This window comes from Nyctereutes procyonoides, unplaced genomic scaffold, assembly GCF_905146905.1.
Source record: "Nyctereutes procyonoides isolate TBG_1078 unplaced genomic scaffold, NYPRO_anot_genome, whole genome shotgun sequence".
NCBI classification, from domain to species: Eukaryota; Metazoa; Chordata; class Mammalia; order Carnivora; family Canidae; genus Nyctereutes; species Nyctereutes procyonoides.
The window spans coordinates 34,193,560-34,218,363 of record NW_026575047.1 but is presented as its reverse complement, the minus strand read 5'-3'; the positions used below and the strand labels follow the sequence as shown (position 1 = coordinate 34,218,363).

The following is a 24,804-nucleotide window of genomic DNA, read 5'->3' as shown; positions in this document are numbered from 1 at the left end:
GGATCATAGGGAAAGAGAGGAAAAATAAAACAAGATGAAATCAGAGAGGGAGACAAACCATAAGAGACTCTTAATCAGAGGAAACAAACAGGGTTGCTGGAAGGAAGGGGGTGGGGGTTGGGGTCACTGGGTGATGGGCATTTAGGAGGGCACATGATGTAATGAACACTGGGTGTTGTATACAACTGATGAATCACTGACCTCTACCTCTGAAACTAATACACTACATGTTAACTAAATTGAATTTAAATAAAAAAAAAAAAAGATGAGTTGCCCTGCTTGGCGTATGGAAGAATAGATTCCACTTAATACTTTAATTGCCTGAAATTTAAAAAAAATTGCCTGAAATACAATTTTATAAATCAAAAATGAGAACGTGGCTTTTAATACTTTGCAATTAAAAATGCAACTCAAACACACCCTCCCCTTGAAGGCAAATTATATAAGCAGTCAGATGACTGGTCATCCAAGAGACAGAGCCTTGACTCTGTCTTCCTCCCCAGATCCCACAGCCACCTGACCCACCTGTGCCTCCCCTCCTTTGGCAACAGGCACTCCTAATAAGAAAGGAGACTTTATTTAAGATCTATTTATTTGAGAGAACGAGAGAGCACATGTGAGGGGGAGGGATGTAAGGAGTAAGAAGCCTGATGCAGGGCTGGACCCCAGGACCCCAGGGCCATGACCTGAGCTGGGGCAGATGCTTCACTGAGCCCCCAGGCGCCCCGAAAGGCAATGTTTTAAAGTGAATATGGAGTCACATTCCACAAGGAAGTATGGATGTGCCAAGTGGCATCCATGGAGGGCTGAGCAGTAGCAGGGTCATCTCCTAGGGGTGGCATGACAGGCTCCAGCAGCCCAGACCATGGCATTTCCTTCTCCAGCTCCCGGTTCTCCACATAAGCCCCCAAACACATGGCATCTTCTTAGGAAAGTATGGCTGTCGTCTGCCACCCTCATTAACCTCAGGGCAGCAACTGCCTTCTATTGTAATTTGCACGGCTTGTTTTGGGATAAGGCAAAATGAGAGAGCCCCGAAGTGAGCACAGCGCAGGGGAGTGGTTGGACTGCCCATCCCCACAGGGAGCAGCAGAACGTCAGGATGCAGGTTTCATGTTTCCAGGTAGATGTTCGAGCTCTCAGGCACCATCATATCTGGTTTATTTACTCATGTTTTCTTGGACATTGTGAGGAAAGAGCTAGAACTAGCAGGTGTCCCATCAGCAGCACGCGGGGCACATTCACAGACAGACGCAGTCCCGCAGCAGGGCCAGAAGGAGCAGAGTGCAAGCACAAGGTACAACCACAGGAGCGCCGGCCTTTCTGGGGGCTGTGACTCTCCGCTAACACTCGCTTCCCAGAACCTGCAGCAACTGACCATCCATCCCTTCCTCCCTCCTTCCCAGTTTGAGGAGGATATCAATTTTTTTTTTAAAGTGATTGACTGATTTGAGAGAGGAGGAGAGCTTGCAAGAAGGGCAGGGGCAGAAGGAAAAGCAGCCTCCCCGCTGAGCAGGGAGCCCAACAAGGGGCTCGACCCCAGGACCGAGATCATGACCTGAGCTGAAGGCAGATGCTTCACCAACAGAGCTGCCCAGGGGCCCCAGGAAGGTATTATTTTTTAAAATAAGGAAGAAGAAATAGTATCAAACAGTTATGAACAGATAAGCAGCATCCCTCACTGAACCAAGCTAGGCAGGCCCCATGGAGCTTCTCTGCCACACGATGCAAACCGTGCCTCTGTGCCTACAAGGCAGGAAGAGCACCAGCCAGGCAGCTGGGTTTCGGATCGCTCGGAAGATGTCTTTAGGGCAGACCTCAGATCTTCCATGGAGACCTACTTCAGAGACGCTCGGTCAGACACACTAACTTCCAACAGGCGAGGCCATCTGCTCAGCAACTGGTACATGTTAAGATCTGAGTCTGCAGGACGCCTTGCAGCAGCGAGCAAAGCCATCCCCCTGCCCCGCATCCCCATGGTGGACCTTACATCCCACGAGGCACGAGGGACAGTACATGCACAAGTGAACATCTGTATCAGTGGTGACACATAGCTGAGAAGTGAAGCAGGGGTGGGGAGGCAGGAGGCAGGGGCAGGTGGGGCGACTCCATCTTGAACGGAGTGGTGAGGGTCGACCTGCGGGTAACATGACATCTAACCATGATACGATGGAGGTCACACAGGTATCAGGGAGAGGTGTTCTCATGGGACATTGTGTGTGCAAAGGCCCCAGGGCAGAGGCATAGCCTGGTGCGTGGCAGGAAGAGCAAGGAGACCTGGGAGGGGTGAATGACGACATGGGGTCAAGCAGCCAGTACCCAAAGAGGCGAGACTTCACAGTCCCCCATGGCCTGAGGGACACAAGGAGCCACGGAGGGTGTCAACCAGGGAAGACATGGTCTGACCTAAGGTTTACAGAGAGAGACCAGCGTGGCTGCTGTGGAAATGGCACGCAGCACAGCCACTAACTGCTCTGCTCTGTCCCCTCCTGTCCTCAGCCCCTGTGCTGGGACAACAATCAGATGCCTCCACAGTGACCTTCGGAGTCTGACCCTAGAGGATAACCAGCTCCCACTTCACCGCTTTCATCCACTGGGAGGAGGGCAAATGACCCCAGGCTCTGCTCCCCAGCAAGCAGCACCTCACACACGCCTCATGGGCAGCAGGTGCCCCCCACCCTGCACACCCACGTTCCCAGGACACTGCACGCTCTGTCAGGGCAAAGAAATACAAGCACTAGGGTCCATGGGGCTCCTGCTTAGTTTTTATTAGGCAGAGTGCTGCCTCTGGGAGGCACGCAACTCACCTCAGGCAGCACCCGGCCACAGGCCCTTGCTGCTTACTCAGAGGTCTCCTCTGCCCCCCAGGGCGGGGGGGGGGGACACAGAGCCCAGCCACATGGATGGCCCTTCCCCTCCATGGAGGACAGGACACATGCAAGCCCAGCGATCCACTCTGTGGAGCACAATGAGCGCCCTGAGCCGCCCCCAGGAGGACAGGGCACTGGGGGTCCTCATACAGCCAGACCATGGGCCCTTCCCTACCGAATGCCCTCCTTGGGGCCACACGGGCTGCTGGGCTCTGCAGGCACTGGCTGCTGGGGGGCCACCTGTGTTCCCTGCCCAGGGCCGCCCTGGGGGAGCCGCTGCAGCTTGGCGGCAGGGCCCGGGGCAGGACGCAGACCTAGGAGTGCATCGCCCGGGGGCTGGCTCGCTTCTCCGTGAAGAAGCTCTTCAGCAGCAGCACCTGGCTGAAGCTGACCACGAACAGGGCGACTGTCTCGCCAACAGACCAATAAGACACCCGGCTGTTGAGGTCTTCCGCCCGCGCCCGGTCCTGGGCCTCGCGGAGCCGGTAATGTGTCTGGGAGTCAATCACGGTCTTCAGGGCCTCGTGGATGGTCACACAGGCGGACTCCATCTGCGCAGGAAGAAAGAGGCAGTCACACTCCCCCCAAGAGAGGAAGGCGGCCCACACCCCGGCAGCACATGTCTGTGCGAAGGGCATCTGCGCCTCACTTCCATCTTCAGATGAGCTAACGGGCTCAGGGAGGGTAAGGACCTGGGCCACCCTTGCAGGTTGGCAGGTGGCAGTCAGGTCTGCACTCACCACCTGAGTCCCGAGCCAAACGCTTTCAGGAGTGTTCTCTTCACACTCCTGACACCCGACGGGCAGGGTCCACGGCCCCTACCACGCTGGGTGCCAATGAGGGAACAGAGGTTCAGAGACGCCATGTGATGTGCCCAAGGTCACACAGCTAACAAGCAGCAGGGAAGTAAATGACGACCGTGTGGGGCTCCGCTGCTGAACACAATCTCTGCATAGTGTCCTGTACACACACACACACACAGGAACACGTGCCTCTCATATACGTCACACACACGGGTTTACTGCACCTGCCACAAAGAATCCCGAAACCGTCCCAGCAGCACCAGGACGCCCGGCCCTGATGGCAGCGCCTGTAACAGGATGAGCTCTCCTCCTGGACAGCACAGCCTTCCTCGATGTGGCAACCACCCAGGGTGCCCAACCTGATCCCGTAAGCCCTCCCAAGGAGTAGATTGGGTGTGCCACCGCTGGCCCTGAGGATGGAGAGGCACATGCAGGGACCAGAGGAAGGCCTGGGGCGGGTGCACGAAGCCAAGGAAATCAGGCCACGGTCCTTCAGCTGCAAGGAACTGAATCCACCGACAGCCTCCCAGAGCCCCGTGATGAGGTCTCACCAGCCATGCCCTGACCCAGCCTGGGAGGACCCCAGCCAGACCCAGCCGAGCGGCCGGACTTCCCACCTGCGGGGTGGAGGTAATAAAGGGGTGTGGTTTGAGGCCATCAGGTGCGTGGTGATCAGAACTCATGTACATACGTCTGTGGTCATGAGTTCTCACGGGCAATCTCTAACACGTGAGTTCATCCAAGACCTAGTAAGTTCTATCCCAACAACACGTTCTCGGGCTGCAGCAGTTGCAAAGTGTCCAACAGTCACCTGCTTCGGTCCCCAGACTGCAGAGGTGAACCATCCACACAGTGAGCATAAGGAGGGGAGACCGAGTCACTGCACCACCACCTCACTGACCCCCAAGACCCTCCTCTCTCACACAAACTAAACCGTCCCCAGAAGACAAATGGGTCTCGAGACTCCAGCCAAAAAGTGCCATTGGCTTATTCCTCTGGCTGGGGACTCCTGACTCCTGGGCCACATGAGGAAAGACAAAGGCATCCCCTCAGCCTTGTATTCAGGAGGCTGTGTCCTGGGTCCGCCTGACAACCAGCCTACCTTCCAGGGCCATGGGTCTCCTCCATGCACATGGCTGGCCCTCTCCTCTGGCCTGTGGGTAAGAGGTGGGAAGAGCCACACAGATGGAGTAGTGACAAGGTCACCAAGCATCAGATGGAATTCAGAGAACCCTGTGGGCAGACTCCATGATAAAGGACAGCCTGTGTGGCCTCCAGTGGGCTGCCCAAGGGTACCTCTATACTGCTTTCTGGGTGGCATCCTGCAGACCTTGCCATCTTGGGTCATAATCTCCAGGCCAAAGTAGTCGGCACTGGGTAGTTAGCTCGTACCTACTGTTGCTTGATATTGAGAAACAGCCAGCTGATCCTAGAAGGGATCCTGATGTCAAGAAGCTGGTCCCCAAGGGGACTTTCAATGCCAACTGGCTTCAAATGACAGCCTTCAGCAGGACCGCTCTGGGCACAGACCTCTGTGCTGGAGGTGATGGTAGCCTCTGCAGGCACGTTCCCCTCTGCCCCCCAGGCCTCTGGCGATGCCTCTAGAGCTCATGAAAGCACAGCCACCCTCACAGAAGGAACAGGGGACCAATCTGGGAAGGACCAGGGAAGGGGCAGCAGCACAGTCAGGCTTACGCTCTGGGAGCCTGCATCCAGGTCAAGTCAAGACATGGCATTTCCAGGAGCCTCCCTAGTGCTCACTTCTGGTCACTCCCTGTTATGCGGGAAGATGTGGAAAGTCAACATGGTCTGCGTTCACACTGCTCTGCCCATCCCTGCAAGACCCGAATCACTGCCAGGGGGTGAGGGCTACAGACGAGCACCTGTAGGAATGAGACAAGAACTTCAATGGTGCTTGCTGGCTGTTCTCTCACAGTCTGGACTTCCACTAACACATTCACTCACGTGTACGGCGATTCATGCCTCACCAGCTTCCGGGCACTGTGCTAGGCCCCAGGGATCAAACACAGAGCAGGCTCAGGCCAGTCCTGGATGCCACAAGTTCACAGACTAAAGGACAATAGAGAAGACTGGATGCACCCTGAATGGGGCTGGCCAGGGGGGTGTAGCATGGTGGGACCACCCAGGGCTGGTCCTACAGGGGGAGGTGGAGGCACCCTTCCCACAGGAGTGCCCAAGGGGCAGATGGAGGGAGGAAGAGGAAGGACTCAGAAGTCATGGGTGTAGAGGACACATCAGAGATGTGCCATGAGAGGCACCACCTGAGCCCTGGGTCAGAGGCCATGGGCCAGAGACCGGCCAGAGACGGTTCTGGGCAGAGAGCCGAGGCAACTGCAAAGTCTCAGATCCAACTGGTGACAGGGAAGGGGGCCAGGTCCCAGAGGGCAAGCCACAGCAGGTGCTAACACAGCTTTCCTGGCATCTAGTTAGGACCTGGCACAGCCCCACAGGAGACCTGATGGCACACACCCGGAAGCGTCAACCTCCCACAAGAGCACACTCCATCCCATCCACAGGGACCTTCCACCAGTGCTGGTTTAAGAGGCACCTCCTCGGCCTGGTACCACAAAATTTCAGTTGGGCAATCCGTCCAGCTGCCAGCGGAATACATTCTGTCTTTCCAGAGCCATGTGGCCTGCAGGGTGGAGTGCAGCCTTCTGCACTGCCAAGACCACCAGCCCCAGCTGCTTTCCAGGGTCTGAAAGCCCCCCAACAAGCATCCTGGTTGCTGCTCCATCATGACAGTTGGTCCCTGGAGACACCCTGACCTGTCCCCTACCCAGGACCATCCCCTTCCTCCACTGCCCACTGTCTCATCCTGTCTCGACCAGCTAGTGGTGCTCAGGCCTTCAGCCTGTGACCACCAGCACATTCCCCCAGGCCTCGCCTCCAGAAGGCCTCCACTGGCAGGATTACTTGGTTCTTTACAGACTTCAAGAACTCAAAGATGGGGAAGCACGAGCTGACCTCAGAGCAGGCACAGGAAAACATTTAATCCTCCCAGACCACCAATGAGGCAGCCCCAGGCCTCTGACCAAGTCCCCGTGGCCTCCAGCCCTGGCCTGGGCCTCGGTCACTCTGGATCCTGCTCTTTCATCCTAGTATGGATTCCTTTGCTAACATAGCGGACAGGTTGTGCAGGCTCCCACACAGAACCTGCCCGGGCTGCATCTTCTACCAGAGTCACACAGCCAGGCTCAAAGCCAGTGCTGCCAGCGCACCTCTCCATGTGTGGCCACTAGCCACCTGTGATGCTGAGCACCAGAAATGCTGCTAGAGAGCCAACAAGGAAGGGGTTTTTAAATTTAATTTTTAACACATTTAAATTGTTACAGCCATGTGTAGCCTGGCCACTATGCTGGACAGCGCACCACTAGCCTTCCACCATTCGGAGAGGACAGAGGAGCCCATGGGCAGAGCCACGGAGGAGCAGGGGCCACCTAGAGGCAGCCCAGATCATGACCTGGCCCTGGTGGAGACTCAGATGCTCTGGTCCAAGAACTGTGGCCACAATGATCCATTCCACAATGATCCACAATGATCATCCCTGTCTTGCAGGGTTCCCTGGGCCCTGTCACTCAGTGACTGGATAAATACTCCTTGCCAAGCTCCAGGCACTGGGACGCAGGGGATAGCAAGGTAAATGACATGGAGCGCTGGCCTCGGGAAGCTGGGGGCCTCCACGTGAGAGGTAGGAGCTTTACCAACAGGGGTGGGGGGAAACAGATGAAGGAGCCTGGGATCAGATTATCACTGACCCCGAGCACCATGCACAACGGAGAGGACTATCTGCCCCGATTCCAGAGTGTAGGGCCCCTGCTACGAGTGCACTGCACAGTGGGACATATCTACCAGCCTGCCCTGCACACAGATGCACCACGTGACTATGAGCGGCAGGAACGCACGTGCTGTATGTCACTTCTGGGCAGGGGCTTTTAAGAAACAGGTGGGGCTTTCTCATGCCCCCTTCTTCTGTGGTCAGGGATAGAGGGGCCTGGAGTCCTGAGGGGCAGCAGAGAGATGACAGGAAAGAGAAACCCCAGGTTCTTGAGTCAGCCCCTGGAGGAAAGCTCTCCACCAACCTAGATTATCACTTGAATGAGGAAAAATCTTCCACAGTGTTAGGCCATCGACACCTGGGGCACCCCTGCTACAGTGGCTCCTGTTACCGTAACTAACACACCACACAAGCAGGCCCCCGGCCTCTGATGCAGACACACAGTGTAACGAGAGGGGAGCACAGCACTTCTAAAGCAGTGCTGCTTGCAAGCCTGGGTGGGAACCGAGGAATTCCAGAGGAGAGTACCCCAGGGATCCCGCTAAACAATGCAGGGGGGCCAGAGGGGAACAGTGTCCTCGAGGACTGAATGTGGGGAGGAATGAAGCCCACGCTGAGCCTTCCAGCCCTGCAGCTGGATGGGGTGGTGACGCAGAGCAACAGCCATGACAGGAGCGGAAGGGGGACAGACTGAAGGCTGAGCCAGCCTATGCCCTCCAACGTCCACTCACCTGCGTGAGAGCTGTGACCCTGTTCCCCATGTCTGGGAGGATGGGGGGCTCGTCACCAACTTGAAAGTCAAAGTAGACGGTCTTATGAGAGAAAGTGGAAAACTCGTTACTGAAGCAAAACTGATAAACGCCCTTGACTTCAGCCCGGTGCGTGAAGCTGTCATACTGCTTCTTGGTCTCTCGGTAGATTGTGTTCCCCAGCGGGTCCTCCACGTAGCAGTCCACGTCGTAGTGGCCTCCAGTGATGACCTGACAACCACAAAGACACCCGTAGTGCGCTGCGACCAGCGGGGCAACCACCCAGTACTAAATGCCGACCAGGCACCACCATCAGACTTTAGGAATGTTTTTGTTTTCAGGTAATCTTCACAACGTCCTAAAGTAGGTGCCAGGACACTCTGTTTTACTGGGGACTACACTCAAGCTGAGAGAGAAATGGGTCATCATGGTCACACTGCTTAAAGGTGACAGGACTAAGATCTGAATCCCTGTCTGCAAGTGTGCAATGAGCTTGATCCTTTCCATTTTACAGAGAGGACGCTATGGCACCAGGCTCAAGGGGACTGCAGAGCGGGTCTAGTAAACATTAGTATCCCTACTGATTGAGTGCAAGAAGGCAAGTGCAGATTAAAGTGGCCATCAGAGGGAAGAGGGTCCCGGGAAATTCGGAAGTTCAAATTCTCTTTATAAACCTAGGAAGATGGGCACCCGGCAGAGTCACACAGGCGGTCAATAGCTACAACCCAGGTCCACCAAGGGACGTATCAACTGCCTCCATCTGCTTCCAAACTTCCAAAGTTCCTCTGCACAGGTGGGAGAATTTACTTTGCGAAGTGGTGAGCGCCCTGCGGCTGGAGGGGTTTAGACTAAGCTGACCGGCCCTTGGCAGGGGATTCCCGACCTTGCAGTGACCTCCGAGGCCCCTCCAGCCTCCTAATGATCGCGCTGCAGCGACAGGGCTGAAGTGGCCGCATCAGCGACCCCGAGGCCCCCCCACAACCCCCCCACACACACACAACCCCCCCCCCCCCCCCCCCGCTGTCCGCGGCACAAGCCTCTCGCAGCGGCTGCGGCCGGCGAGGACCAGGGAGGGGCCGCCACGCCGGGAGGCCGGGACGCCGGGCCGGGAGGCCGGGAGGACGGGCCCGGGCGGGCAGCCGCGGCGGATCCGCCCCACGCAGCCCGGCCCCAGCGCACCTGCCGCGCTGCCCCCGCCCCCCCATCCCGGCAGCGGGCGGGGCGCCCCGGGCCGCCCCACCTGGTAGTCCAGGGAGAACCGGACGCCCCGGTCCACGTCCTCGTGGAAACACTGGCGGGCGCTGTCCGGCAGCTCGAAGGTCAGCTCGGCGCCCCGCGGCCGCCCGGCCCGGAGCAGCAGCAGCAGCAGCAGCAGCGCGGCCGAGGCGGAGGCGGAGGCGGACAGCGCGGCCCCGCGGCCCATGGCGCTCGGGGGGCTCCGCCGGGTCCGGGCCCGCGGCGGCTGCGCAGTGCGGCGAGCGGGGCGCGGACGTGGCGCGGCGGCGCTTCCGGGGGGGGGGGGGGCGGACGGACGGCCGGGTGCGCAGGCGCAGACCCGAGCGCTCCGGCGGGGGCCGAGCCTTCCCCGCTGCGCGTGCGCGCCGGCTCCGCGGGCGGGTCACGCCCCTGCCACGGCCCTGCCCCGGGCGGCGGGGCGCTCCCGGCTCTGGCCCGCCGACTGCCGCGCGCCCCCGGGGCGGCCCAGGGCCGCACCCCGCCACGGAGGCTGCACGAGGCACGGTGCGGGGCCAGGCGGGGGACCCTGGGCGCGGGCCCCGCAGGTGCTGTCTGCACCTCCAGACGCGGCGGGGTGCACCGTTCCCCCGGGTCCGTCCGGGTCCGCACCCCACCACCACCAGCAGCCACAGCGGCTGCACGAAGCACTGGGGAGGGCCGCCGCGGGGTAGGGGGGAACACGGGGTCACCCTGCGCGCGGGCCCCGCAGGTGCTGTCTGCACCTCCAGACTGCGCGGGGTGCAGGGTCCACCCGGGTCGGCCCAGGTCCGCACGCCTCCCCCCGCCCCACCACCCGTCGCAGCGGCTGCACGAAGCACGGTGGCCCACACCGCCCTTCCCTGGAGGACCAGCCTCCGGGTGCAGCAGTAGGCGCCCCCGCCCGCACCGCAGTTGGGGGGCTGCAGAAACAAGGCCTGGGAACACGCTGAGGACGCCACCTCCGCCTCCCGGTGTAGAGGCTGCAGCGACGCGGGGAGGTGACCTGCGCTTGCACACCTGCGCTCACACGGATGCGGACTCAGGTCTCTGGCTGGGCAACGCAGAAGTCCCGACCATCACAAGGTGAAGGTTGTCCTGGCATCACACCCTCCCTCTTTCCCTTTGACTTCTCAAATGCCCCGAAGCTGATCAGTTGATTTACTGCCAGGGGCAGGGGCTGGAAGTCCACTACCATTGGCTCCAAAAGATATTTTGTATAATCATTACTACAGGTTTTATAGTCTATGATCAGATAAAGAGAAAAAGACACTGATTGTGGTCTGGCTACTCAGTAAAGGGTTTTTTTCAGGTCAGCATTATCAGATGTGCATCTTGATTTCAGCAAAGATTTTAGCTGCCCATATAGATGTCTACTCAGATGACGGAAGAACTGCCACCAGGCTCGCTGGGCGGTGCATTACCACGCAGACAGATGTGAAAGCAATCACACATAATGCTGTTGTTGATATTTACTGACTCTGTACCAGACTCAGAGAAGTTATGGAGGACTGTACCTTGGGACTCTTGCCCTGGCTCTCTACTGCTGAACATTATTTTTTTGTTACCCATTTTTTTAGAAAAATGTAAGAAATAATCATTTCATATGGACGCAGCCAGGGAAGAAACAAATGACAGATGTAAGAGCAAGAGGACCTTGGCCAGCTGGCGGGCTAAGACTAACAAAATGGAATTTCACCGGGTTTAATGTGAAGTCCAGGTGTAAGTTCCAAGAAAACACCTGCATAGGATCAGAGACGGGATGCCTGACTTGGCAGCCGCTCAAGTCAGAGCACTGGGAGACTGATCATCAACAGGTAGCAGAACGTCAGTCAGCAGAAATGGATGAACTGGAAAAGGAGCCTTGACTTGCGCCTGTGAATCAAGAGCAGAGCTGTTTCAGCACCTGCAGCGTGCAAGCAGCTATTCCTGGAGGCCACTGTTGCCTGGTCCCAGGCAATGATCAGAGTACATGTGTCATACTACTTTAGGAGGGGGCTAGTATACATAGTAAATTGCCAGGAACGCTTCTCAAACCAGATGAAGTCCAAGGAAACAGGATTTAACCTCAGAGAATAAAATCTAAGAATGAGGAAAGTGATAACTTTAAAAGTTTGCATAACAGGGGTAGCCCGGCTGGCTCAGCAGTTTAGCACCGCCTTCAGCCCAGGGCCTGATCCTGGAGACCCAGGGTCAAGTCCCATGTCAGGCTCTCTGCATGGAGCTTGCTTCTCCCTCAGCCTGTGTCTCTGCCTCTCTCTCTCTCTCTCTCTCTCTGTATCCCATGAATAAATAAATAAAGTCTTTAAAAAATAAGTTTGCATAACAGCTACCACTTACTTAGCAAATGAAGTGCACCTCCTGCAGTACTAGCTACGTATGCACTTTGCATATTTTGCATTAATTCTCACTAGCAACTGTGCAAAAAATATTATCTTCCCCCTTTGATGATTAAGACACAGCAGCTCAGGATGTGTAAAGAAATCACATTTCCGCTTCTGTCGGCCTTTCCTGTGTAACAAACTACCCATGGCTGAAGCCAACAATGATTTACAATTTCTCCGAGACAGCATCAGTTGGCTGGATGGTTCTTCAGCTGGCTGGCTCGGACTTATTCATGCACCTGCCTTCAGCTGGTGGACCTCTGAGCTGGAAGTCCAAGATGGCCCCACTCACGTGTGCACCAGCTGATGTGGGTTGTTGGCTACAGCAGCTCAGCCCTCGTGCATCCTGTCACCTCTTGCAATTACATGACTTCCTTATATAGCAGGCTCAGGGTAGCATCCCAGAGGCCAGGGCAGAAACAGCAAGCCCCCCCCCCCAAAAAAAAAAACTACACCCCAGTGTCTCTTTTGCCAAAGCAAGTCCCAAGTCCAGCCCAGATTCAAGGTGAAGAATTAGACCATCTCTGGATGGGAGCAGCTCTAAGTCCCATTCAGAGGAGGAGGATACTGGGACAGCAGGAATTTGTGGCCATTGAACAAGCGGCCATAGCGCCCAAACTCACTCAGCTTATTCATGGCTAAGCCAGCAATTGAACTCGGATGCGCCTGATTCTAAAGGCAACATACCTCCCAAACACACTGTGTCCACCTGTACCTCAGGGCATTTCTGTCCTGCATGTTCCATCTTGTGTAACCTGGAACAAAGCATGAGTCTGACAGTGAGGTGCACTTTAACTCAATATAAGAAAGGACTTCTGGCAATTAGGGCTTTCCAAAGCTTAATGAACAGGGATACTGATTTTTTTCATCATTAAAATATTCAAGCAGAGACTAGATAAGCAAGCAATTCACATAGTGTCCAAAGGAAATGAAAAACCAACTTTAATTAAAGAATACAAGGATATCTTCTTTCATGTAGCAGAAAGTTCAGAGGTGAGTGGCTGCAGACATAGCACGATCAAAGTGGATCAAGGCTCCACTTTCCTCCCAGTGCTACCCTCCTCTGCATGTTGGCTTCATCTTTAGACTCTATGCTCAAAAGAGAGTCATCAAACTGAACAAATAAGCTTTGAAACAACATGTTTATTTGGTCATGTCTAATGGAAGGAACAGCAAATCTTTCAACCATGGGACATATGTCCTTACCTTCAGCCCAACTGGTCCAATTAGGCAACCTATCTGTCTCTGGACCTAAGGCACTGACTCGAGGAGAGTCATGGAGATTGGTTTAGATTGGATCCTTTAGCCAAGGGCTGATAAGGAGAATGGACTTGTTCTGATTAACTATGACCAATCAGGACTTCCCTAGGGGTGACTAGAGGTGGAGCAAATTTGCTTCAGTCAAAAGAGAGGCAGGGATATATACAGCAACTACATGAACACAATCAGGTTTGTTAAAACAAGAAGGGAGAAATCAAACCAGACAGGCAACCAACAGTGCATACAGTTGCAAAAGGTGGAGGCTGGGGGGGGGGGTGTTAAATACTTATTAAATTCTAATGGGATAATTACAAAATCAGTTCAGCTCCCTTAGCTCTCCCCATATGAGAAATCCTTTTTGCTGTAGATCAAGGGTGTCTGTGCTTCCTGGGTCCATCACCCCAAGGGAGGCTGAGGACTCCCGGATGGAGATCCAGGAGATGTTTCTCCATGTGGGCTCCCACCCACCTGCAGGACCTCGACCTCTCTGCCCTTTCCTTCTCATCCCCTCTGTTCCTCTTCCTTCCCTGTCCTTCCTCACAATGCTGACCCTTTCTTTTCTCCAGCGGGTGGCGCTACATTTTTACTGTATGATTTCAAATCCCACATCCACCGTTAGCGGCGTCAGATCAGGGAAGCACTGTCAGCGGAGGATTCCCACGGAGAACTTTCCAACACCCTCCTCCCTGTGGACCCTATCTGGCATCCTTACAGCTGGACAGTAACCACCTCCCTTGTCTTGCCTGAGGTTTTCCTCGCCTTTGACCACCTCCCCCAGGCAAGTTCCAAGTGTGATGTAGGTCTCTTCCTTCTGACACTGTGCTATAGAGCAAGGATTGCTACAAATTTCATGACCTTTGGATATAAGAAACATCACACTTCTTCACTTTCCTAAATCAAATTAAAATGGATCTGGTCCCCCACCCCCGACCTTAACAAAGACGATACGAATGTTCATCTCAATCATGGAAGAGCTCTCCTGGCCTCATTCCTTTTTTTTTTTTTTTTTAAGATTTTATTTATTTATTTTGAAAGGAGGGAGAGAAAGCACAAGCGGGGGGAGGGGCAGAAGGAGAGGGAGAAGCAGACTCCCCACTGAGCAGGGAGCCCGACACAGGGCTCCATCCCAGGATCCCGGGATCATGACCTGAGCTGAAGGCAGATGCTTCACGAGCTGAGCCCACCTGAGATACTCCCAGGTGCCCCCTGGCCCCATTCTGTGGCAGTCTTCAACAGTGCACAGCATTCAGGCTCTGGGTGCCCTTCCTCCTCCTGCTCACCAGCCATGCTGAGGTGTACACCGTCCAAGCTGCAATGTTCCATCAGGACAAGTGGCTTAGAGTCCTTCCTGCCCAGCCTGACCCTCACCCGCCTCCCAGGATGCACCACGTAGCCTCTCCCCTCTACGGTTTTGCTCTGGAAGGGAACAAGTTCTACTCAAGGGACCCCAAACTTCTAAGCCTTCTATCAATCTTGGGAATGCAACCTCTCCCTCTGGTGGGCCACTGTGGCCTTGTCCCTCATCACCTCTCCCCCATCACTCCCATCAGTTTCTTTCCCCACCCCTGTAGGGTCCCTCAGGGATTTGGAGATGACCTGGGCCTGCCTTTCCCGAAGACAGAAGTGGGGAACAGATATACTGAACCTATTCCTTTCTTTCCCTTTTTTTTTATAATAAATTTAATTTTTTTTGGTGTTCAATTTGCCAACATACAGAATAACACCCAGTGCTCATCCCGTCAAGTGCCCCCCTCAGTGCCCGTCACCCAGTCACCCCCACCCCCTGCCCTCCTCCCCTTCCACCACCCCTAGTTCGTTTCCCAGAGTTAGGAGTCTTTATGTTCTGTCTCCCTTTCTGATATTCCCCACACATTTCTTCTCCCTTCCCTTCTATTCCCTTTCACTATTATTTATATTCCCCAAATGAATGAGACCATATACTGTTTGTCCTTCTCCAATTGACTTACTTCACTCAGCATAATACCCTCCAGTTCCATCCACGTTGAAGCAAATGGTGGGTATTTGTCGTTTCTAATGGCTGAGGAATATTCCATTGTATACATAAACCACATCTTCTTTATCCATTCATCTTTCGATGGACACCGAGGCTCCTTCCACAGTTTGGCTATTGTGGACATTGCTGCTAGAAGCATTGGGGTGCAGGTGTCCCAGCGTTTCATTGCATCTGAATCTTTGGGGTAAATCCCCAGCAGTGCAATTGCTGGGTCGTAGGGCAGGTCTATTTTTAACTCTTTGAGGAACCTCCACACAGTTTTCCAGAGTGGCTGCACCAGTTCACATTCCCACCAACAGTGCAAGAGGGTTCCCCTTTCTCCGCATCCTCTCCAACATTTGTGGTTTCCTGCCTTGTTAATTTTCCCCATTCTCACTGGTGTGAGGTGGCATCTCATTGTGGTTTTGTTTTTTTTTTAATATTTTTTATTTTTATTTATTTATTTATGACAGTCACACAGATAGAGAGAGAGAGGCAGAGACACAGGCAGAGGGAGAAGCAGGCTCCATGCACCGGGAGCCTGACGTGGGATTCGATCCCGGGTCTCCAGGATCGCGCCCTGGGCCAAAGGCAGGCGCTAAACTGCTGCGCCACCCAGGGATCCCTAATTTTTTTTTTTATTTATTTATGATAGTCACAGAGAGAGAGAGAGAGAGAGGCAGAGACACAGGCAGAGGGAGAAGCAGGCTCCATGCACCGGGAGCCCGATGTGGGATTCGATCCCAGGTATCCAGGATCGCGCCCTGGGCCAAAGGCAGGAGCCAAACCGCTGCGCCACCCAGGGATCCCTCATTGTGGTTTTGATTTGTATTTCCCTGATGGCAAGTGATGCAGAGCATTTTCTCATGTGCATGTTGGCCATGTCTATGTCTTCCTTTGTGAGATTTCTGTTCATGTCTTTTGCCCCCTTTCTTTCCCTTTTTGTTGGCATAATTCATTTCAGTAGTCTAGGGGAGAACCTAAGGAAAGGTTTGAACTGTTCAGAGAATCAGGGATGGTGGGTGCAACGTGAATCACAGAACCCTGTACTTTAAGAGACGAGGGCTTGTCCTCTTGATGCTCTGCCCTCAAGTGGGAGTTTATGTTACCACTGGTTGACATTAGACACAGGCCTCAAGGAGAGAGAGCCAGTGGCTGCAGTGGGTGACAGGTGTAGCCCCAGGAAACCCAAGCAGTGGGGGCAGAGCAGACACCAGCTCTCACCATGAAGTGCACCTTCCTGTCCTTTGCCTTTTGTTTAATCAAGAGAGAAACTATAATACTTGGGTAAGTAAAAAAAAATTAATTTTTAAAATTATGCGTGCAGGGCACCTGGGTGGCTCAGTGGTTGAGCATATGTCTTCGGCTCAGGCTGTGAAACCAGGGTCTGGAATCCAGTCCCACATTGGGCTCCCCACCGGGAGCCTGCTTCTCCCTCTATGTCTCTGCTTCTCTCTCTTTGTCTCTCATGAATAAATGAATAAATAAAATCTTTAAAATAAAAAATAAAATAAAGTTATGCATACATAAAATACTGGGTGTCTGCTAAGGTTAATGTTCCTAAGCAGTCATGTCAACCCCATTGTAAGGAAAAGTTGATATCTGTCCTTGAGATTTCACTACAAAAAATGGGGCAGGCTATGGAAGGATTGCGATATATCTTTTATTGACGTATTAGAGGTACCTAAAAAGCTCCATTACTTGCATTTTGAAATATCTTTGAGCACATTGTCAGCTTGAGACTAGAGTATAATGTCACAGAGAACCGATTCAAGCAACACACGATATGTCCAAAGCACCAACACACACAAAGGAGGAAGGTCAGACACAGCCTGCATTTTGCAAGATACTGTTTACCTGATGAAATTCTAGAATAATTGACAATGGGTTTGAACAAACAAACAAAAACTGGCTTTGGAGTGTCTAGAAACTAAACTTAAGTTCCAGACTTTGAAACTTTAGGCTCCTGTTCTATAATATGTTTTGATAAATATTCCAGAAAGTTAAGTGGATGGGTAATTACAACTACAGTTTGCAGCTAACTTCTGTAGTGATAGTAGTTTTCCAAAAGAAAAGCTAATCTCTGGTCTAGAAAACATAGTTGAATCTAAAGTACACTTTTAAGAAGCATCCTTGTGAAGTCTGTCAACGTGGACAAAATCACCTACTTATGCACTAATCGTGATAAAGTGTTGTGGTCGCACTGGTTTGGAACAGTCTAATCCAGCTAATGCATCATTAAACAGGGATGAAAGAAGGTTCTCTCCTGGAGACTGTCCAGAGAAAGGCCAATGGACAGGTCATAACTGATGGAGGCAGGCTGTGAGTGCCCTGAGAGCACCTGCTATAGGCATTCGTGGGACAGACAGGTTATTCTGGATAAATAACTATCATGTTTCATGTCTCACCTAAGCTAATTGTTATGAATGTGACTCACTCACTATTTAGGATAAATTAGGCTTTCAAGTCTTAGCTAAAGGTTTGGGGAAATGGACATGTGCAGTGGTAGATCTACTAGCAGAGATCTAGTAGGTCTACGAGATCCCCACGACTAGATCTACTAGCAGACGTTAGTTTTCCCTGGCACTAACGACAATTGGAGTGTATGTGTGTAGCATGTGTGTGCACATGAGTGTGTATGGGTATTTAATGAGCTGCTGAGAACAATGGTTGTCTGTGTGATTCTCTCTAATGCATTGGAGAGTTGTTTCTTTGCCTGTAATCATGTCCATTTGGTAAGGACTTTTCGTGACTCAGTGGTCCCGAGAAGCATATGGATTGTCCATGCTAAACCAGGTTCCTGATCTCTGTTTTCACCAGTTTACATGCTTTTCTTCCCCCCTGCAAAGTACAAGAGGCCACTAGCAACCCATTTGTATTTTGCCAAGAATCCTAAGGGCCCAAGTTATGAATCGATTAATCATCCTACAAAAGCACAATTCGATTGGCTTCAAGTCCATAGGAGGGCTGACCCAGCCAGACCCACACCTCCATGCAGCTTTGTTGGTCTCGACATATTTCTGCCAGATGCACTGTCAGACTCCCAGAGCAGTGGTGATCAGCCGAGGTGATGCTGCCCCCAGGACATATTTGGTTGTCACATGTAGGAGGAAGATGCTACCCGTGTCTGGTGGGTGTCAGGCCAGGGCTGCTGCAGAACCTCCTACAGTGCAAAGGACAGTCTCCCATAACAAAGGATTATCCAGTCTAAAATTTCAGTAGTGCCAAGGTTGAGTATGGGCCTGCCCCAACGGAATGATTAAAAAATAAATATTCGGTTTATTTGTAAACATCATCAGCATTTTTGTTCGGGATAAATGTCTGGCAGATGTGGCCAAATATATTCTACTTTGCCAACGTACTGAGGGCTCAGTATTATGGAATCACTGGGAGTCTCAAGGAGACACTTGAATTTTTCAGCTGGACTTTAGTTCATTTTGTGTAGGATATCATGCATCGTGTGAGATGGGGAAGCCTCAGAGGTCTGAAGATGTGAGTCAGAATTAGCTACCTCCCATCCACTTACTTATCCGTGCCAGGCACGGTGGCAGGCTCTCTCGGGCACACTGCACTTCACTCTCCCTTGCCCTTTCAAGGTGAAACACTGTCAATCCCCTTTTGTGATGAGGAAGTGGAGGCTTAGGAAAATCACAAAGTTGGTGAATGATGAAACAAGGATACAAACCCAAATCTCAGAGCCTTTACTCATTCCTCCTGGGATGAGATGCCCAGGGATCACCAAATTCTTCTAACCCTAGAGCAAATGTGTCTGGGCAGCAGGAAAAGAAAAGTAGATGGGAGATAACCAGGAACACCTTCATCTGAAACACGGCTACAATCCTCCAAATGTGCCGAGTCTCTGCTTCCCTCCTGGGGTGAGTGCAATGTGGCTGGAGAAGGTCATTCAAGGAGGTTATTTTTACAAATCCCCCATCACATGGAAAATTCAGGCAAAGCAGAAACTGGATTTTTCTTGAATTACCTCTACAAGAGTAGCTGAAATGACAGTCTGCACCCCTTAGCATTTTCAGGCTATATAATTCAGTCCAGTCCCCACTGCTTCTGGCCTGAGAACCACCCACTTGTGCTTTTCATCTGTATACACCCCATCATTAGTTACCGCTCTGGCTTTGGGGATCTCTCATCAAGTTTTCTTAAGAACAAGCATGAAACAGGTCTATTCTGGAAATTGTATCACATTCAACACATTCCAAATTAATGAACAGACCCTGATTGTTTTTTCACAAGCTTTCAACGCAGAGCTTGCTTCGGGGCGGGAGGGAGGCAGGGATGTCTCTCGGAGGCATCAACGAGTGGGGCACATCAGAATTTGGGGGACATGTTATGATAGTTGGGGAAGCACATCCAGATATGCGTGCGAACACAGTGTGTAACTGGGGTTTGGAAAGATCTCGAGTGTGCCGTGCTGGATGGTGCCCTACCTGCTAGAGCCCCCTGACGGGGGAGCTCACTTCTCCTCCTTCCAACAGAGCACAGCTACCAGATTTCCTGGCTTCAGGGTTGGTTTGGAGCTTTCGCACATCCCGACAAATGTGAAAGCCTCATCTTCTTTGTAGGCACTTTATAGATTTATTACAAAGGGCATACTTTGAATATTGTCGTAGACTCTAAGTTCTTGTCTGTCTGGCAGAAGAGAACTGAGCCTAGATCATTGTGCTTGCTGTGCTCCTTCCAAACCCCGGAGGCTTTCTTCCTTTGGAGAATTTTTTTTTTTTGTGATGATTTCCTGTCTAGGACCCAATTATTCCAAGCTCTCTTCAAGTAAGCCTGTAAAAACCCAGAGACCATTTCAGAAGGGAAACAGCACCCTGTTCCACATCTTCCACCAGCCCTAAGGGATGAACGGGATGCACAGGGTCTGCATGGCTCTGTTGGCCAAGATTACAGACCCTTTCATTAACTACAGAGTCTTTTTTCAAAACCCCTCTGAAAGCTTCTAGGTCATGATTTCTTCAAAGTCAGATAGCTGCTTCATCTGTTCCACTTGCATAGAGTGCCTCCTGAGGAGCTTCTTTTTACTTCTCAAGTCAACTCTCTTTGGTGAACTTGGCGCAACGGGAACCATGGATTTTAAGCCACCAGCAAGTGGAGAAGGAGGTTTGCCGCTAGATCTGATATCTGGGATGGGTGGGTTCAGATTTACATTTAAAGGCGGGAGGAAGCCTGGCCTGGTGTGCGAAATTCGATCCAGCAGCAGAGTTCCAGAACCTCGCCTCTCCAGAAGATGCGGTGGCCTGCGGCGTGCTGAGCTGGGGGACGTGCTGGGTGCAGCATCCAGGGACTCCCTTGAGCCATGGAAGAGGGCCAGGTGGGAGCCGTTGAGCCTCTTCCTGTCCAAGGGCCCTTTGCTTGGCTCTAGGGACACAGAGCTGAGCTGCTCCGCTGCTGCCTGTAAATCTAAGTCATGCAGGTCATTCTCTAGCCATTTGAGGGACACTGAATCTTTGAGAGCGGGGGACCCTGTGGCACTGACACCAGCCTTCTCCTGGTCGATGGGGAGAGTTCCTCTTCGGGCCAGGCGAGGGTGGGAAGCCTGGCCCTTCTCATAGGCTGCCTTCCAGGATGCTGGTGCCGGGGAGGCTGGGATCTTGAGAACCTGCTCTGTGACTGTGGGAAAGAGGGTGGGGTCTTTGCCATCAATACTGTTGGTTCTGGAGAGCGGCCCCCTTTTGGGGAAGGACATATCACTAATGCTCTTGATGACCTCACTATCTGCGCTAGCACCGTAGGTCTCATCCTGACGCGTGTTGGCAGCCAGCACGGACGGCGCGATCAGACCCCAGGGTTCAGACTGGAGCCTCTTCAGTTGGGGCAGGCGGGCCCTCTTGGGGTTCCCTGCTTTCCTGGTGGGTGACCCAGGCTCATTCAGAGCCTTGGCAGTGTTGCAACTACTCAGATGCCCTGTTTGGAGGCTGAAGAAATCATCTTCCCTCTCACTGGGTGGAGACCCCAGGCCTGGGGCTTTCAGTTCAATATCTGAGGGCGACATGCACAGTGGAGGTGGCTGTCGGTCTTCCACTTTGGGTGAAGGAGGGACATTGAGATACTGTTTGGTGGTTTTCGTGCCTGATGATGATTTATCTGTCGTTATAATAATCACCTCCTTCCCTTTGGCTTTGCAGGCATCGAGCAAGTGTTTCAGGGCGTCTTTGTCATCTGCATTTATGGCGTAGACCAGCGCTGAAGCCCCAGTGCGGTCCTCAAGGCTGGGATCAGCTCCGTTCTCCAGGAGCAGGGAGACCACTTCTCCGCCAGCCCCCCTGATGCAGGCATGGATAAGAGCTGTCTTGCCAGACTTATCCTGGATATTGGGGTCAGCCCTCTGGTCCAGCAGGTACTTCACCATCTTGGACTTGCTGATGCTCTGCTGGTCCACGTGTTTGGTGATGCAGGCCACCATGAGAGCCGTCTCCCCTTTGTCATTGCTTTCGTTGATATAAGCGCCCCCCTCCAGGAGGAGCCTGGTCAGCCTGAGCCTCCCCAGCCACACAGCCTTTAGAAGCGAGTTTCCATCAGTCCTCAGCTCTGTGTCGTCATCCATCCTACTGGCGCCAGCGCCTTGGGGCCACCGTGGCGATCAGACCTAGCGAGGGAAGAAGAGAGAAAGAGTGTCGTGTGTTCTGGAGGTGATCTGAGTGGTGCGGCTATTACAGGGCTGGATGCAGTCAAACCCCAGCTGATCCTGAGTGATGCCACCTTGGCCAGGTGACCTGGCTTGTCTGCATCCTTTTCTTCATCTGTACTGCGTGGGGGTTGGAAGGGTGGCAGCTGCTATAGAGCCAGCATGGAGATCAAATGAGAGCACACACAGAAAACCCTTAAGCACAGTAAAGCAGCTGACACAATGCTACACCTAGTAACCAGGACAAGCTGCCGTCACTGGGCTGTCTGCTCCATACTTACCTCAGTTGTCGTGTAGGAAACTTTGCTTCGTGCCCGTATGCACCACTAGCATCAAGTCCCACAAGGAAAGGTGTGTGTCTCCCTTGTTTGCTCTGCAGCCCCAACATCTAGCAGCGATTTGCACATCATGTCACCTCGTAAATGATTGTCTACTGCATTGTTCTTCCAGCTGGAAACACACCAGAATGGTAATGGAATTATGGGCAGCCTTCATCTTCTTTTTGCTGTACTTCCTAAAATAAGTGTGCATTACCACTGTAACAGGGGAGAAATCAGGAAAAAAAATCATTATAAGGCAAAATCAGAAAAAAAATCATTATAGAGCTACCCCTATCTGGGTAGTAGTCTCTGCTCTTCCAGCAGATGTCAGAATCCTCCCCATCCTCCTCCCAGTCTTCCAGAATGATGCCACACCACATCCTTCCCATAAACAGGTATAGAGCAGAGGACCAACGGATTGCACGCCTGCCTGCACAGGAACTTCCTCAGCTGAGGCCTGTCAAAGCTAGGTTTTCTGGTCTGGCTGTCCCCATGTCCATCACCCACTTCCTGCACCTGGAGCCTCCAAACTGGGTGTTACTGGGTGTCCCACAGATAAGTAGAGGTGGGGGCCCGGGCACTGGCACCCCTGCCGGCCCATGGGTCCCTCCCTGGCCCCTACCTGTGCCATCACAGCCCCTCCCCATGGACCCTGTGCCCCCTGGGTCCTGCTGAGCAAACAGCCACAGCTCTGCCCCCCACCTTACCACCCCAAGCATTACTGATCAGCTTATGATCCTCTATTAAATTGGAAGTCAAGAGCCTTTCCTGGCTGAAGCTGAGAGATGGATACATAGCCTTTATAAATTTGTTGTTGTTTTTTTTTAATAAGATTCAAACTTTTTTTAATTTTTATTTATTTATTTATGATAGTCACAGAGAGAGAGAGAGAGAGAGAGAGAGAGGCAGAGACACAGGCAGAGGGAGAAGCAGGCTCCATGCACCGGGAGCCCGATGTGGGATTCGATCCCGGGTCTCCAGGATCGTGCCCTGGGCCAAAGGCAGGCACTAAACCACTGCGCCACCCAGGGATCCCGCCTTTATAAATTTGTAATGCATTAATAGATACTTGCTATTTTTTTAAAAGCCCAAACCACATTTAATTATGTGAAGAATGGAGATCCCTGGGTGGTTCAGTGGTTTAACGCCTGCCTTTGGTCCAGGGCGTGATCCTGGAGACCCGGGATCCAGTCCCACGTCAGGCTCCCTGCATGGAGCGCGCTTCTCCCTCTGCCTGTTTCTCTGCCTCTCTTTCTCTCCTCTTCCCTCATGAATAAATAAATAAAACATTTAAAAAATAATAATTAGGTGAAGAAGAGCTCTCCTTATGCATGCGTGTGAACACACACACAAGCCTCCTTGAAGCCACTGTCTTCAGAAGCGACTATGGTTAAAGGTCTAAGGAAGCATTGTTTTAAGAGCTACATCTCAGCGGGATCTTGTTGCAGTTCTGTTTGTGTTCCCAGGAGATCTTTTCTGGAAATGTTTCCACCCAGGGACCACATGCTGTTAATTATGTGTGCAAGTCTATGTCTTCCTATCTCTCTGCTTCCTCCTTCTAAAGGTTCCTGCTGACCTGTGGATGTGTGTGCAGTGTGAGTGTGCACACATATGTGTGTATGTGAGTGTGTGCACATGTGTGCATGTGTACACATGTATGTGTGCATGTGCATGTGGGGTGTGTGCACATGTGAGTGTGGGTGTCTGTGCACACATGTGGGGGTGTGCATGTGCATACATGCATGTATGCTCTCATGTGGATTACATGGGTGTGTACACGCATTTGGGTATGTGCACACCCATGTGCACATATATGGGTGGTTGTGCATGTGCTCCCATGTGCGTGTGTGTGCACAAATGTGGGGTGTGTGTGGATATGCAGTGTGCGTTCATGTGGGTATGTGCACACATGGATGTGAGGGGTGTGCATGTGGGTGTGTATGCATGTGGGGGGTGTGGATGTGTGTGCACATGTGAGTGTGTACATGTATGTGCACACATGTGGGGTGCATGTGTGTGGGAGTGTGTGTGCACATGTGGATGTGGGTATCATGCGTGTGTGTGCACGCATGTGGGGGTGCACACATGTGTGAGTGTAAATGGATGTGGGGGTATGCACACATGTGGATATGTGCTCATGTGTGGATTCTGTGGGTGTGTGCACATGAGTGTGCACACATGTGGGTATGGGTGTGTGTGCTCATGTGTGCATGTGTGCTCACATTGGATGTGTGTGCACATGTGGGTGTGGGAGTGTGTTCATGTGGGTGTGTGCGCACGTGTGGATGTGGAGGGTATGAGTGTGGGTGTGTGTGCCCATGAGGCATGGCCTCTCTTCTGTTTCCACCATCACCATTCCTCTCTGGTCCCACACAAACAGATCACTTTCCTGAGGTCTTCCGTGTTAGGGGTGCCCTCCCTGCACTCTGGACACCTGAAGCAGGGTTTCCACACGTAGGGGAAGGAGCGGAAGCAGCCAGGAGCAGGTCGCCTCTGCTCTGTCTCCTGCCCCCTGTCTGTGGCCCAGCCTCCCTGGCACCACCCACTGCGGCTCCTGTCCCCCCAACACACACACTGTGGACCTCAAATCTGGCTGCTTCTCACATGCCCGACTTTGTCCCTTGTAGCCCTCTTCATGTTTCTAACTGTAAGGCCTCCCTGACCTTTAATTATTCATCAGCCTGCAAACCTCAGCTCAAATGTTACTTCCTTTTTAATCAGGAGGAGACTAGGTGGAGATGGAAGCGGGAGGGCGGCATGAGATTACCACT

At 52.8% G+C, this 24,804-nt stretch overlaps 2 protein-coding genes across 2 annotated transcripts; both read right to left on the bottom strand.

The window, feature by feature from the left end:
• Positions 1 to 1,144: 1,144 nt before the first annotated feature.
• On the bottom strand, positions 1,145 to 9,714 carry TMED3 (transmembrane p24 trafficking protein 3). Its single transcript, XM_055326757.1, has 3 exons — positions 9,462 to 9,714; positions 8,204 to 8,452; positions 1,145 to 3,421 (listed from the first exon to the last, which is right to left on the bottom strand). The coding sequence occupies exons 1-3, from the start codon at positions 9,642 to 9,644 to the stop codon at positions 3,185 to 3,187; spliced, it is 669 nt and encodes a 222-aa protein (XP_055182732.1). The 5' UTR covers positions 9,645 to 9,714; the 3' UTR covers positions 1,145 to 3,184.
• Positions 9,715 to 20,027: 10,313 nt separating this feature from the next.
• ANKRD34C (ankyrin repeat domain 34C) lies at positions 20,028 to 21,632 on the bottom strand. The gene has a single exon (XM_055325936.1). The coding sequence runs from the start codon at positions 21,630 to 21,632 to the stop codon at positions 20,028 to 20,030; it is 1,605 nt and encodes a 534-aa protein (XP_055181911.1).
• Between the last annotated feature and the right edge of the window lie 3,172 nt (positions 21,633 to 24,804).